Source organism: Lissotriton helveticus, chromosome 11 (genome assembly GCF_964261635.1).
Source record: "Lissotriton helveticus chromosome 11, aLisHel1.1, whole genome shotgun sequence".
NCBI lineage: Eukaryota > Metazoa > Chordata > Amphibia > Caudata > Salamandridae > Lissotriton > Lissotriton helveticus.
The window spans coordinates 643009535-643026412 of record NC_136072.1 but is presented as its reverse complement, the minus strand read 5'-3'; the positions used below and the strand labels follow the sequence as shown (position 1 = coordinate 643026412).

Here is a 16878-nt window from a genome sequence, read left to right as displayed (position 1 = left end):
TTCCCAAAAAAACTACTTTTTAACTTTGCACAATGTTTGCTGAAGTAACTGCAACAATGACACCAGGAACTTGGAAAGGCATCACCCGAATGTGTGTGCAACAACACCAGGTCAGTCAGATTGATGAGGGAAAGTTAGTTTTAGGATGGTTTGTTGTCTTATCTATGGTTTATTTAAATACACTTATACAGAGGCGGTGCCAAGTTTGCATCTGGATAGTACCAACAAACTTGTACCCACTACAAAAAAGTGTTACAAAATTTGTCATATTGTAATCGACTACAGTAGAAGAAGAACTCCCACTATTACACTAACTGGTTTGCCACTACTAGCTTTCTTTCTCTTCCTGGAGGTAACCTTTTCCCTTTCTGACACACTCCTCTACCACTGCCTTTTTATTGTCCTCTTTATCCTCTCTTTCCGGTCCTTCTCTTGGTCATTGCCTAACGTCTGGCTATCAGGCATGTCTCTATGCCCTATAGAGACATACTTCTCTACACTCTCCTCTAACGCTTCTACTAATCTCCTCACCAGCAACATGGCCCAACGCCATTCTTAAAGAACTTAGAGGAATTTTGATCTGTATACATTTGCCTTTGGGAAATATTTTGTGCATTGGTGTTTGAGAAAGCGACCAATTTACCTACTACTTTTGTCACTACATCACTCTCCAACTTCAGAATCAGAAGTGGTTGACATAGTGTTAAGAATGGGAACACAATAGACGCTCTGGAATTTTTTTTTTTAGAACCATGTCTGTAGAACCCTAGACATAAAAGAAAGACTGCAATAGCTTGTCTGTTGTTTGTGTTGCATTGCAGATGTAATAGGTCTACATTTGTGAACATAAAACTTGTCCTGCTATTAATAAATACATGTGATGCTTTCTATAAATAACTGCACACCTTCATTTCAACTCAAATGGTGTTACAACTGACCATAATGTACACTTTATTGCTGTAACCTATGCACCTGACTTGGCTATAGCAGCCCTTTTTTATCCCAACTAAATTGGTCTCATTAAACAATTAAAGTCAACATTAATAAAATCCACATTGAACGAATTACTACCTGGAAAATAAGCCTTTGCTCAGTAAGCAATATTACCAGGAAGTGGTTTAGTTGTTTCTTATGCACAACTGCACTTTGAGATAAACACATTATATATTTGTTTAGCAAAACATAAACAAACTAAAAAAGTATCACATGTTCTTCCATTTGCTACCATACTTTCCCTTATTAAATCCCATAACTTTTACACAATATCCTTAATCCGTTCATATTGCAAATAAAGTTAAAGGTTCTAATGGCAATATAGTGGAATGGTGCACACCTGAAGAAAATTAACCCAGGAATGGTGAAGTCTCCTATAGTGCCCCTTTTAAGTGTAAACTGCTTTCTCTATACCAATATTTCTAATTATATTAAACAAGTTTCCTGAAATGATACAGCGAAAATAATTAGAACATTTAGACACCATACTTTGAGATAATCTGGGTAACCTAGTTAAGATAGCATAATGAAGTAATCAATCAACTTCAGGTTTGTGGAATGAGCTGCATGTTAATCTTGCAATCTAATATTCATAATTCCAAGTCTATGCAAAGCTCCCTTTTCATATTACATTTTACTGTACCCTGATAATTTAGGTCTTCCTTAGACAATATAATGTGGGAGTAATGCAGCTATGTGGTCTTTTCCCTAGAATTTATTTTATAACCACATAATGGATTACGTCATATTCCCAAGCCTCTTGACAGATCAAAGTCTTTTAAAAAAACTCTTGGCTTGCCATTCAACTTTAAAAGTCTAAACCCTGCAGTGAGATATGTGTCAAATGGAGTGAAATCATCTTTCAGCCGAATATCACCCAGTGTTTATGCATGGTGGCACCCTGCCATATTACCAGATATATTTTGTAAAGCTTCCAATAAACTGGGATTTTTCCAGAATGGTACAAAATCATAACGAGAATACATAAATGGCAAGCCATGTCACTCCCGTCATAGGAAACAGAGAGCTACTGAAACCCCTATCAATATCGGCAAATATCTGATCTAAATATAAAAGTTCAAAATAGGAGTTACGCACAAAAATTATTGACCCTTTGGGGAATTAAGATCAAATGTTTTAATTTGATATCTTTAGTGAATGCTTAGATAAGTATTAGTATAATTTCCATTAAAGGCTGTCTTACTTGCACTAATAGACTTGCTATTCACAGATAACACTCTTCATTAATTTCAGTCATGTTTTATCTCTTTAAAAAAAGTTTCAAACAGTTTGAGTCCTCACAATTCATCTGACATCATATGCAATACAATAATTAAACAACACTGAAAGTAAGCCTAATTTACCTCACAGAAGCAAACTGTATGTAATATATTTAATGTTTAAATGGCCCATAACCGTTTTTAGAACATTGGAATGTTGGGAGCTCCATTGTAGACAATGGAGTGCTCCATGCTTCTACGGGCCGGTAAAGGCCCGCAGAGCAACATTCCAATGTTGCTTTTGCTCACAGCTAATGCTATGAACAAAGGCCTCTCGGAGCTCCAGGGGATTTAAATCCCCTCGGGCTCCGAGACGCTTTTGTTTTATTTAGTAGAACATTCTGCCCTCTAGTGGCAGAATGTTCTAATAGCCTTATAGCCCTTCGTAGCAGGGCTATACCGGCTGTTAAAGTCCCGGTCCCTTGCTAAAATCCCTCGCCTTTGGCTCAGGCCTTTAACGCGGGAGCGGGCCATTAATAGCTGGTATAGCCCGCTACGGCGGGCTATAAGGCTATAATATGATTATAAGCAAACCTGTTTAAGAATTAGGAATTTATACATTTTTTACGTTCCTGTTTTGCCCGGAAATCGGTTGTATAGATCCTCTGGCACCATGGACCTAATCAATATGCCAGCCTGAGACAGAGAACTTGATAGACTGCAACTACCCCACAATCCCTTGAGCATTACTTGAGTAAGAAGATTTCTAGATAACAATCAATTGTGTGAGATATCACAAGGCTAGTTAGTGGAACCCAAGCCCTCTTTCAGCAGGGAAAGACAGACTGAAGAACACTAAGAACCTTAACTATATTTTCAATATTTATTTAAAATCAAAATCCAATCCTAGTGCATACAATATTAATAGTAACTAATATAAACACAATCAAAATAGTGGCAATGGTACTTTTCAGGAACTGAATAAGAAAAACTATTGTAACATTGTGATGATATCATAAAGCTTCTTAATATTGATATCTCCAACCCCACCTTACTCTTGGATAACTAAACTCAGCACCAAACGTGGCTTACTTGCAAAGGTGTTTCACCCTCCATACCTTTTCCAAACAATAGAACCAATGTTCAGTAAACAATCTGCATCCTCTTTTCTCTGGCCAGCCTTCAGATAAGCCTGCAGAGTGAAGGCTAGATGAGCCTTCCCTGTAACCTTCAACAAAGGAAGGTGACTACAGCTCTGTATGACCCTCAGCCTCGAGTTTCTGGTAGAAAGTTCTACTCTATCTTTTTCACACTCTGTTCTTAGTTTATACATTGTGTCTGAATATTGTTGAACATTTTCCAAATAAATAATTTAACGTAAAGCCCTGGCAGCCATTCATTTAACTCTGTGAACTCTTGCCTATTGTTTAAAAACAATATTTGAGAACTTAAGTTATCAGCTTCTATGAAACCTTTTTCATGTTCATTATTGGAATAAATCACTGGGAAATAAATTCACTCCATACAGAAAAACATGAACATATTCAAGGAGACAAAATCATCACATTGTATTGCATAACAGCATGAATAAATGTGCATTTATAAGTGAAACCTATACCTCAATAAACAGTATATTTATTTTGAGACAGGAAATACTCAGAGAGATAATATATGATGATTATAACAAGGTAATATTTCATCCATGTTCAATCTCTTGGTCATGAAAGTAGTACTCATTTGCTAATTGCAAAATAGTTATTTACTGATAATTCCTGGAGATCCCTATTCATCATTATAACAAGTTTATGAATTTCACCAATGACACTATATAAAATCCTTCTTCAAGACAGCCAGGCCTAAATTAAAAAGATGGTCGTTGAGTGTGTGTTATGTACCCAATGCCAATTAAAAACAGTGATCACTAGTGTGCTTGGCCATTCACCAAAGTATAATTACCTCATGAAAATAGCATGAATGGCAATTTAAAAAACCTACATTAAACATATGTATGATTAGAGGCTAAAATTGTCCTATTTGAGATGGATCAGAGATGGTCATCATTGACAGTGCTCTCCTCAATGAGTTGAATGAAGAGGCCTCATTACAGAATCATTCCCTTCATAGGTAAGAAAACAATTTAAGCCATTAGAGAACCTATTCAGTATGTATGCTGCTAATTTCTTCTGGACCAGTGTCGTAGTATTCAAAACTTACTGCTTCTTGCCATTACAACCAATAAGACATGACATGAACTATTTTCTGGAGAGCATTTGTAAGACACCAAAAACTCACTAAGGATAAGCATGAGGAGGCTGGCTGACCATAATCTGACCTCATGCACAGGTGCACCTCACTTGGTATAGTGGTTCACACCTTGATGACTTGTGCCTATCTTAGTGTTCTAAGGTATGTAACTGTACAAAGGCATTCTAATGCAGAATGCAGTAAGATAATATTTAAGATATGCAAGATATCACAGACATTTGCAAACTAAATATGCCTGGCTTTATTGTGCAACCACATGCAAAGGCAGACATGCACAAATGTTATTTGTATGTGTTAGCATATTAAATGCAAGACTTATAGGCTTTGACAAAGCTAAATGTCACAGGAGTGTGCAGCGCAAACTTGCAGTGTCACAGCCTATTACAGGATGTCCCAAGATCAAACAAGCATTAGTACAGAGAATAGGCCATGCCTTTCAAAGACATGCACTGTCCTATTGGTGTTGCAAATGTTTGTTTGCATTGGCATTGGCACTCCCACGACCTTTAATTTTACTTTTCAGCTTGCCAATCTAAAGTGCTATTGGCTACAGCAAACACAACATGTAAAAATGGTCACTGGTGCATCATGGAGCATGTTCGTGATATTATGTGTTTTCTAGCATGGCGTACATCCATTTTAGTGCACAGAAAAGGGGACCCCTCTGCAATGGTGAAGGGTTCCTGAGGCAGGGAAGAAGACAACTATAATGTAAATCCTCAGGCAACCATTCTGTAAACCTACTGATACATTATTCCATATTGAACAGAGCTCATCAACACATAAGTGTAAAAAATTATCAAAATTATTTTACTGTCAATATATTTAAATTAGACAAGCACGTAATGTACATAACATAACATACATTATGGCTCTAAAACAATACATCCAATCACCCACAACCATCATAACCTATACACATGCATGCAATACACTCACAAATCCAACAATTGGAATCCAATACACGTGTAAATCAATATTGTCTTATTGTACAGATCCTAATAGATATAGAAGATAACCTCTAAAAACTATACTTTCATATCAATATAGAAGACAAGATAAACACATGGCAACAAAATGCAGAAGCCAATTATCATATATAATTGATTTTTATGATACAGTTGGAGTGCTCAATGCATTCGTAGGAACTTTTTCTATAAGCGTTTCGGCACACAGGCCTTCTTCAGGAGAGCCACGTTTAATTAGATTGAAATGCTGATGACACCCAACTCATCCTCCTCCAACGGACTAGACAAACACCAGCAGAACTAAATTCACTTACTGCATGACATGGTAACAGACTGGATGCAAACCAACTGCCTGAAGCTAAACTCAGACAAGGCACAAATACTGGTCTTCAGCAACAAGACCTCCTCATGAGACTCCACCTGGTGGCCATTGATACTATTACCAACACCCACAGACAACGCAAGAAATATAGGGATAATTATAGATAACAAGTTCAACATGACGGCTCTAGTCAACGCATTGTGCACCTCCTCCTTCCACATCCTACGCATGCTGCGAAAGATCTTCAAATGGTTGCCTCAGAACACCAGACTGTCATGCAAGCACTCATCACCAGCAGGCTGGAATACGGCAACACACTCTACACCAGAATCTTCAAACAACTCCTACACAGATTCCAGACCATCAAGAACACAGCCACAAGAGTCATACTCAACCTCCCACACTGTACCCACATCCCACCACACCCCAGTAAGCTACACTGGCTCCCCATTCACAAACACAGTCAATTCAAATTCCTCACGCACACATACAAAGTCCTGCAAAACATAGGACCAGAATAGCTGAACAGCTGTATACACTTTCACCAACCAACCAGACACCTACGCCCTGCCTCCCTCTCACTTGCACACACATTACGCATCCGCAAAAGCAAAAATAGAGGTTGCCCTTTCTCCTACATCGCAGCCAGGACATAGAACGACCTCCCTCAACACATTAGGGCCTCCTCCTCACTTCTTGAGTTCCGCTAGAAGCTGAAGATCGGTCTCTTCACATGAGCACCTTGGGTCCACACACCTACACACATTGCCCAAGCACCTGGATACCCTCTCGGGTGATTAGTGCGCTATTCAGATCAACATCACATTACATATTTAAAATATAAAGCTAAAAGAACAAACTAAAGCAAATAAAGGGTTTAAATAAATGGTAAAGATTTTCACAAGTACACACACATTCTTAGTAAATCTGTGCTCTGTGCTTTTTTTAATTACTTAATGCATAAACAAGTAAATACTAAACATAAAAACATGTACACAGTGAAAACACGTCCTCACTAGCATCATCCAAACTAGAGATCTGTGTCCGAAGGTCCCTTTGTGTTTAATGATATCTATCCATCCATATGGTGTTTGTCAATGAGTTCACAATGGATGGGAAGTTGTTCCTATTCTAGTTGCACAGTGTTCTCAATGTAAAATATTTTCCTCTTGCATTTCCCAGAGTTCACAATGTAAAACAAGACTCTCAGGGCTTTAAGGTACAGTAGTCCAAGGTTGACTTGTGGAGGTGTTATGGGCTAGAAACTCATCTCCGAGCAACACACAAAAATATTACACTTTGAATCAATGTCCAACCAATACTTTTTCTTTAAAAAAACAACTTTAATGCTCACACAACCCAATACTATACACAATATGTCAAATATTTACATGAGTTAGGACTGAATTATAAATTGGAACCTTTCTTTAAGAGCCTCATCGATTAACTAAAGTGCAAATCACCTACCTCAAAAGAAAATATCTCCAACAGCTAATATCACACCTATGGTATTTGACATACATCCCAAATAACCAATCAGGCATACATCCTTGATCATTGGCTTGTGGCTGTAATCAATTTAGGCCTACTCTTTTGAGCCTAATCTGTGCAATTCAGGCATTAGTTTTCAGCGGAAAGACACTATTTTTGCAGCATGAAATTCTGTAGGGAGGAAGATTAACAAGTAAGCAGAGCTAACGTCCCTCTCTTAGTAGTTCTGCTAAAATGTTGTTGGGGCTAATGAATTACAGTTTGTGTTTGCTGAGCTGTCCAGTCACAACTAAACATAGTTCAGTTATTCCAACCATCTACCCTGAATTGGCAATCTGTAAGAGGCTTGAGCCACCTTGTGGCAGAATTATAAATTACAGTTTACTAATTAGAAATATAATGCCAGATATTATCTCTTTAAAAAAAATAGGAAGCTCCATACAGGGTGACCAAAACCATATGGCAGTTGATGGTATTAAGTGCCCTGATGCCAGCCACAACCTATGTACCCCTTGCACTCACAATATATGGAGGTTGTAAATTATCGGCCCGACCCGCTGGTGAAGTGGGCGTACGCCTCCTCCTAAGAAAAATGTTGGGCACTGGCAATTATTTTTTACAAATTAAGCACTGGATCATCTAATAAGCATTTTCTTGCAATCTAACGAATTCTGCAATTTATCTCTGAAATGCTTCAATCAACCAATCAAATAAACTTTATTCAGTTACACGAAGACAACCATAAAAGTTACAGATCTACGATACATAAAAAAGGTCAGACGTATTAAAAGACAGTGTAAAAAACAAGCCCACTCCAGAGTATTACTCGATATTAAAAGCGAGGGGCAAGAAATATCAAAATGTGCAAAGCTACTAATTCATAAGGAACAAACATCCCATTAAACATCATAAAAGTTAGAAATGGGTCTGCTTTCCTTTTACACCCTAAAGAGAGCTAGGTCAACATACAGTAAATTGCCCAGAGAACAATAACCCCCCACATTATACATCCATACACGCCCTTGACTTAATTATAGATTTTAAATACCCCACAACAAAAAATATACAATCATCATTCAATAGTTGTAAATACAAGAGGGCTGGGCGAGCTTGTCTAAAATTCAACTTTTTTAGGATAAAAGGACTAGGTAATATTTCCGTGGAACAGAATAAAGTTTGCAGAAGAACATGAAGTGCAGCAGATTCTGTGGAGACAAACCGTCGCAGCCACAGAATGTTAACACTTGTCCTCTGTGACAGCCCTTAGGTCTAGCCAGCAAAAGATTAAACAGATTCATCCTGAACCTGGTTAGAAGAAACTTCTCGTGTGTGGACAGGGTCCCCGGGAGGTAGGGCTCCGTAAGTGGGGTTGTTTTAAGCATTATAAACCTGCGGACACTTACTTTCTTGTGTTCCTGCTCGTCCCTATCCAGTTTCTTTAGAGACAGTCTCCACATCCTCCTTGGTGATTGTTTCAGGCTTATGAAATAGCTCTACACGTCCTATCCCTTCCAGGCTTCTTTTAATATAATTTAGCCATGGAATTTGGAGTGCTTTATCCAGAGCCAAGCACTCTCTCATTATGGTATGGGTAAGATTTAACTCAGGATTCAGCCAGCATTTTAACCAAAATACATTAGGGCGCGAGGCTGGGGTATCACACAGAAATGGAACCCCTAATTCTTCATGGGCCGACAGATTGGAAAGACTTTGAGGGGTACACATCGGGCGCTTTAAAAATGTGTTCTCTGCCACCTGTAAGGGGTTCACCATAGGTGACCCCAGATTTCACTCCCGTAGCTGGCTATAGCCAGGCTTTTAGCCTGATACGCCTTTAGCATGGCACCTATTGGTTTCCTCCCTATCTTTGTGGCAAAATTAAACATTGCCACGTTAGCCCTAACCAAAGCCCCCCTGTTCTTGGTAATTTGTTGCCCCCATGCTAACTGGTCATCCAGGAGAAACCCTAGGTATGAGAAAACATTTGTACGGGGATGGGTGAAGAGCAAACCCTAAATTGGAAGCTTTTTTTGGTCGCAATCCCATTGCATAACATATGATTTTGTGTGGTTGATAGCCAGATCCCGGTCAGACATAAAGCTAGAGAAAGCCTCTAATAGAGATTGGAGGCCTAATGCCGCCCTCGCTAGGAGGGCGGTATTAGGCATACAGTAGGACAGGAAGTCCACGACGTCCAGCGTATGGGAAATCTACCTCTAGGTTACTTAAGACCTTGTCCAAATCATTTATATAAAGGTTAAATAAGAATTGAGCTTTTAAGCATCCTTGTCTTACTCCCCTTTTAATGTCCAGGTCCCTGGTAACCCCGAGGTCCTGAGAGAACCTTACATTGGCCTTGGATGATCTATGCAGATCTTCCAAGAAGTCGACTAAACTATTCTCTACCCCCATTGCCCTCATGGCCTGCCACAGCTTGACCCTGTTGACACAGTCAAAAGCTGAGGACTGGTCCATGAAGGCAAGGTATCAGTACCCGGACGAGCAACTGTGTATTTACTAGTATCAGGGCGAGATTGAGGCATTGAGCCACCATAGAACACCCATGATGGAAACCAAACTGAACATCTGAAATGCTTAATTTTTAATTAATTGGGCATTAACATAAGGAAGGAACTGCCCCCTGGTTTCTGTAGGAATTATAAAATGCCCCAATCCCCAAACCAATAATCAGGGTTCAGGGTTCAGTGGCACCCTCAGGACACTGGGCCAAAGTACCATTGCATCAACTTACTCAAGATTTATGAGGCCACTCAAAGCACACAGGATGGCTTTGCATGGCTTCATAAATCTGATTCATATGCATGTACCACTTTACTTGGTGCAAAAGTGTTGCAGGGCTCTGAAAAACAACCCCTCACGTTTTTGCCTCTGAAAATGGGGAATTACATGCAGAATTAGTGTTTATCGCTCTGTTTTATCCATGTATCGGAATTTTTCCACATCATTTTTCCAGGCAAATTTTGGTAAACTTGACCTGCTAAAATGTAGGATGTAAACTGCTAGGGTGCAGTTTTCATTGCAAATTCAGCTTTCGATGCATCCTCAAGCTCCCATTTGTGCAGAGTTCAGAACTTACCCACCAGCTCTACATTTATAACCAGAGCCCAGTCCTCGGGCACCACTCACCTGTCAACAAATTATAAATACATGTGGGTGAATTGCTGTGCAAATGTTTGTGACAGAGCATAAGAAACATTCCATAAATAAAAATAAATCTAAATTTTACGTAAATAAACAATAATAGTACTTAATAATAGTCAAAAACATTGATTACAGTGTTTTATGGATCAGCATGATTTTAAAATGTGTACTAATTTAATATCATGATGGTAAGAATATTGTAATAACTTAAATAGTTTTAGTGCTTGGATTTTTAGCTCACTGGAACTTACCACATTGCCTTGCTTGACGCAGTATCCACTTTTGAGGATTGGGAGTCCTGCTACTGACCTATTGACTGGCATGGGAACATAACTCATAGAGCGTCTCAAGCTAGTGTGAGGAACCGGATCGCTTCCTTCTTGGCCTTCCCCATCATTCTAAATAACAAAAATAGAAGAGACACAAAACATAATTTACAGCTTTTCAAAGAAAATGAATTCTAATTGTTATTTATGTTTATAGCAGCATATTTCTGCAAGCAGCCGCTCTGTCTTTTACTAGTGTGCTTCAAATTTGCGTCTATCCTGGGGCAATGCTTTATCAGTTATAGGGCCCTCTGTCTTAGTTCGCGCCTGGTGCACCAATTTGATGGTGCGCTGCGGAATAATCAGGGACAGTGTCCCCTATGGTTGTATGACGGAACCACGCATGTCTTTACAACACATCCATTACCATGCAAATGCCTTTACCACACAAATCTTTACCACACATAAGCCTTTACCATGCATGCCTTTGCAACTAAGATGCAAGTATTTAGCAGGTAAGTTAAAAGCCTTATATATATATTCTTCAAACAGCTGCAGTGTACCAGCCTGCACCAAAACGCTGGTGGTGCACGATAGGGTGCTACCGCTAGCACCTTTTAAACAACCTCCCCAGTAAGAGAGAGCCTGCACTCAAAGACGGGAGAAGATTTCAGTTTTTATTACATCAGGCAACTCCGGCCGTTCAAGGGAGACCCGTTTCGGCTGTGCAAGAGCCTTTATCATCGCTTTTATAGAACAAAATCAAAGACATAGAATAAATACTTTGCATTTCCACAAAATATAAAACACAATAAAATTCCATCAATCCCATTTGGTACAGTTAACAAATTTAAAGGCGTAGAGAATGCTTAAAAAGTACATATTTATTTGTATGTGTTGTTATGATCATGCCCTTTCTACTATTAACAGCATATATAATAACATGTACCACACTCTAAATAGGTACAGATAAATCCCAATTTTATAAGGAGACTCAATAGTGAAGTTCTGAGGGACGCCTTCCTGCCGAGTGACCTGCTAAGCTTTCGGGCCTTTGTTTACAATAAATTCTACTCGGCTGCCCTGATGGAGGGCGGGAGCGCCACCTTTTTTTAAGAGGGGCTGTGACTGGAACCTTTCTGAAGTCAATCGGCGCAGGAAGCCTTAATTAAAGTGTTCTCCTAAAACATCATGGATCCTACCAAGGAAGGAGAATAGCTTTAATAGATGAAAAGATAACAGAAACTTATTAAGTGTAGAGTAAATGCTCGAAGAGGGACTACAGGTCCCAAAATGCTTTGCAATAGACGATGTACTGTGCCCACTGTGGGTAATGAACTCATCAAATATGCAAATAAATGAAAATAAAAGAGAGCTTCCTCTGTTTCGCGTTTCAGCAAGCCTATGAACAAGATGTAAAAGACATCGAAATGCGTCAGGCGATTACACAACTCTCTGCGATTCCGAGGAGACTGATAGTGAAGTCCTGAGGGACGGCTTCCTGCTGAGTGACCTGTCAAACTTTCGGGCCTTTGTTACTAATTTGTCAGTCACTTCATCTTCTCTGTCTTGAAAGGTTCGGGCTGATTTTTCAAGTGGGGAATGAGAAAAAGGGGAGTCCAAAACACATTTTCCCCATGTTAATTCTCATATAGATTTTAGACATGATTACAGCCTGAACCACTGAACTTAAAATTTAAAATACACCAAATTTGACAGAATCCGTATATCTAGGGGCCCGGATCCTCCGTGGATCTGACAGTCCCCCTGCTGTAATCTGATTGACTACCAAAACATCAAGCAGGAAGTGTTGTCAGTCATCTTGGGAGTCGGCTTCAGCCGAGTCACCCAAAAAACAATAAAAGTATAGGAAAAGGGTCAGAGTAGGAATAACCTGTCACCCTAGATGCGGTGGCAGGGTCCCACTGGCTGTGGGTTAAAAAAAAAGTTTTTTTCAATTGTGCCGCAAAGACACAGGTTGATTTGCACTTGAGGGCTAGGTCCGGGGTCATGTCTCCTTTATTATATGAATGGAGGGGAGGAGCACATGCCCCCCCGATATGGGCATTTTTATACTCCAAGGACTACCAGCTCCCCAGGGCTGATGTTAAAATTATGGCAGGGGGGCCACCACCTTCCCATGCCTATAAAGAAATGAATGGGGGGCGCGGATCCACTGAGCCCCGTGGACCTCCACCTCCCCAGGGCATAGGCTCATTTTAATGCGGGGGCCTCGTGGATGCCCCGGGCCCCTGTGACCATCATCCCCCAAGGTCAATATAAAGTGAATAACTGGGGTCGTGCAAGCCTTCCACCTGGGACCACCACCTCCCAGGGGTCACAATTAAAATTAAATAAGGGGTCTGCACAGACCCATGGACCTGGACGCTACCTCCTCCCCAGGGCTACAATTAACACTAAAGAGGGGGATGGTGTCCCCAGGGCAGAAATCGTCCCATTGAGGGGGGCCACGTGGCCCCCCTCTCACATTCAGTTAAGGCCGGCCCCTGGGAATGGGCTCCCCAGTGCTGAAATTATCCTAGGGAGGGGGCTGCATGGCCCCTCCCCCCCTATGAAAAACAGAGGGCTTCTTTTTTTTAAATAAAAACACCTGTGTTTTAATTTCACAAAAACACACATTCACTGGATGATGTCATCAGTGATGTCATTTGAGATGTCATGAGTGATGTCACTGACCATGTCATGAGTGATGTAATATGTGACGTCATCAGCAGTGTATTGCGGGGGCGCGAGTTATAGTTAGCTGAATTGGCGCGCCCAAACGGGGCAAGGGGCAGGAACCCCGCCGGTGTTAGGAGGGGCAGAATTTCTTTTAATGCGGCACAACTCTATGATCTTAGAAGAGAGGCAGACAGTAAGTGTGCTCATGTTATGCTGCCAGACAGCACTAGCTCGCGTTGTACAAACTGCAAATTCAACTTTCAAACTACCATTCAAACCGTAGATACTCCCAATAAAAAAACAGGTTAAGATGCTTCTACTTAACTGCCACTCGCTCCCTAATCATTCCATCGAAATGTATCTACTCCTTGATGACAGAAACCCTGATGTTTTATTTCTAACTGAGACCTGGTTAAATAAAGAAACAAATTGTGCCATTGTTCAATCTCTTCCCCCAAAATATGTAATACAAAGGCTTGACCGCAATATAGGTTGTGGAGGTGGCTTGGCCATAGTCTATAAGGATAACTTAACATGTAGAACAACCCCAAACCCCATCCCCCTACGGTGAAAGCATGTCCTTTGTGACTGATTTCTCCCCCACCGTACACCTTCTCAGGAATGCTTGTTTAGCACCACCCAGGCCCTCTGGGGCTTTTTAATAAGGACTTACCCAATGTTAGTGCAAATTTAGCTAGCGCCTCCCCCAATTTTACAATCCTGGGCGACTTTAATCTGCATTTTGACGATGATCAATACGCTTCCTCATTAGAATTAGTCGACGAATTGACAATGTTCCAACTTGCGCTAAAAGTGGACGGTCCCACTCATATTAAAGGCCACTTGTTGGACCCTATTTTTTCAAATGTAAGTAATCTTTCGGTAGATGATGCTGTTCCTATTCCTTGGTCAGATCATTTCTTACTCCCTTTCAATTGGGCATTACCAGATGCTATTCTACCAACTGCTAGAGCTACTAAATTCGCTCGCAAGTGGTCCTAACTTCCGTTAGATAACTTGATAGGCAACCTTAAGGATACTTTTCCCCTATCTCACCCAAACCCCATTGTCGCTAACGACAATTTTAACAACTGGCTTGAATCCTCCCTTAACTGTGTTCTTCCAAGGAATGAAATTTCAGAAAAGGTGGGAGCAAAAAAAAATCCTTGGTATTCCCAAAAATTACGCCAACTACAGCAGATATGTAAAAGAAGCTGGAGGAAGGACTGCTTCGCTTCCTGTAAAATCAAATATCAAAACTCTTGCCGTGAGATATTTAAAATCTCTAAATCCCTTCTCACACCCCCCAAGCCCCCTAATGTCTTAGACAATGTTCAATCGTGGTGCAATCCATTGCTGATTTCTTTTCAGAAAAAATACAAACCATTTATAATTCTTTCCCTCCTAGTATAGCGCCTCAAGCGTTTGTATCCACTGATAGATTCACTCCTGACATCTCTATCCTGCTAGAGGAATTCCCGCCTCTGGATCTTACTACCGTGCAAGGTTTGCTGAGAGAGCTCAAATCAGGTTCCCCCTCAGATCCCGCCCCTCCTACTATTCACCATCAAATCTCAGATGTGGTGTTACAAGTTATACCTGACTGTATAAATACATCACTCAAGACAGGGATTATGCCACCCCGAAGGAAACATGCAAGGGTTAAAGCACTCCTAAAGAAACTGAACCTATATCCAGATAACTGGGGAAACTATCAACCAATTTCCTTACTACCAGGAGTTAGTAAATTAGCAGAGAAATACACTAATTCAATTTTATCGGCCTTCTTGGAAAATAATAATTGTCTTCATCTTACGCAGACAGGATTTAGACCCCAACAAGGCACAGAGATGACTCTTCTGGCTGCGGTAAAGGAAATCCGAAAGACCCTTGACAATGGAAGCTGCGCTGCCCTTATCCTATTGGACCTTAGCGCTGCCTTCACCACTGTAAATCATCAGTTTATGATACAAAGACTGAGGGAGGCGGGAGCGACCTGACTGGCATTAAAATGGTTACAGTCTTTCCTTCAAAACAGGGTTTTTACAGTCTTCGAAGAGGAATGCTCTTCAAAACAAATACCGTTGACTTGTGGGGTACAGGGATCTTTCCTTAGCCCCACCATGTTCAATGTGTATATGAGCTCGCTGGCTGAAACGGTATGCCCATTTGGTGGTCAGATTATCACATACGCCGACGACACACAGTTAGTCATCTAACCACCTTAATCCTGATCTTTCCACCTGCCTTGAGAAAGTCTTTCACTGGATGAGTGATTCCTTCCTGAAACTCAACGGGTCTAAGACCAAACTCCTTCTTTTGAGGAAGTCTGCTCCTCCTAACTAGACCACCTCTGGCCTAGCTGCCTAGGCACCCACCAGTCCCAAAAAAACAAATCAAAAGTCTAGGAGTCTGGCTTGATTGTAATCTTGATTTTAAAGAACAATCACGCATAGTGGCAGCGAGTTGCTATGGTCTTCTAAGAATGTTTAGAAAGTTACTCCCCCTGCTCCCTTTTGCTGCTAGACGGCTGCTAGTTCAAGCCCTTGTCTTATCATGATTTGATTATGCCAATGCCATATACCTGGGAGCCTCCCAGGCCACTACCAAAAGACTTCAAATAGTACAGAACTGTGCGGCCCACATGCTGCTGAACACTCCCAGACGCTCCTCGGCAAGACCTGCCCTCGCTGCCCTGCATTGGCTCCATGTCCATGTAAGAATTCAATTTAAGGCTCTCTGTATCACCTATAAGTCATTCTCTGGAAAGGGCCCGCCACTGATCCGTCCCTGGATCCAACCAAATATACCCAACACAGAGCCCTTAGATCTGATAACAAAGGTTTTATCTTAGTTCCCAAGATTAAACGTGCACGTAGTGGAGGCCGACTGTTTACAAACAATGCATCCAGACTTTGGAACAGTCTCCCCCTCCACATACGTTCTGAGCCTGACTACCTCAAGTTCAGAAAACTTCTAAAACATTTCTCTTTCCTTAATCTCCTCACAGTTTACATGGCGTCGTAGTGCTGGGATGCCCCTGGGTAACCATGTGCTTTATAAATGCTCCTTCAATTCAATTCAATTTAACTAACTATAACAGGAGAATTTCTCTGGTTTTGTATGAGTGAAATGTCCAACTAACTATAACATCCCTGAAACCTATGGTTATGAATTTCTAAGGTTTTTTAAATGCTCATTTCTAACTATTGCGTGCCTGAAACATATGTTTTTTTCAGTGAATATATATATCCAAAGACCTCGCGACTTTCAATCGAGGAGAACAACAAGTGCAGACCACAATTTTGTTCAAATATTTATTGCTCACACAAATCCGCCATATATATATATATCCATATATACATATCCATATATATATATATAAATATATATATAATGACGGAATTAATGAGTTTTGCCGCTTTATAAATATGTAAATTCATGTAAATACTGAATCATGTGTATTGAACGAATGAAACAAGCCAATGCACTGTTTTATTATGATTTAG

The 16878-nt window shown here is 40.5% G+C and overlaps 1 protein-coding gene across 1 annotated transcript in view; it reads right to left on the bottom strand.

Moving 5' to 3' along the window:
- Positions 1-16878, bottom strand: part of PLEKHA2 (pleckstrin homology domain containing A2) — a 662181-nt gene that overhangs the window by 149389 nt on the left and 495914 nt on the right. The window contains exon 8 of the mRNA XM_078666480.1: positions 10673-10819. Within this exon, the coding sequence (XP_078522606.1) occupies positions 10673-10819 (147 nt within the window). The remainder of the gene's footprint in view (positions 1-10672; positions 10820-16878) is intronic.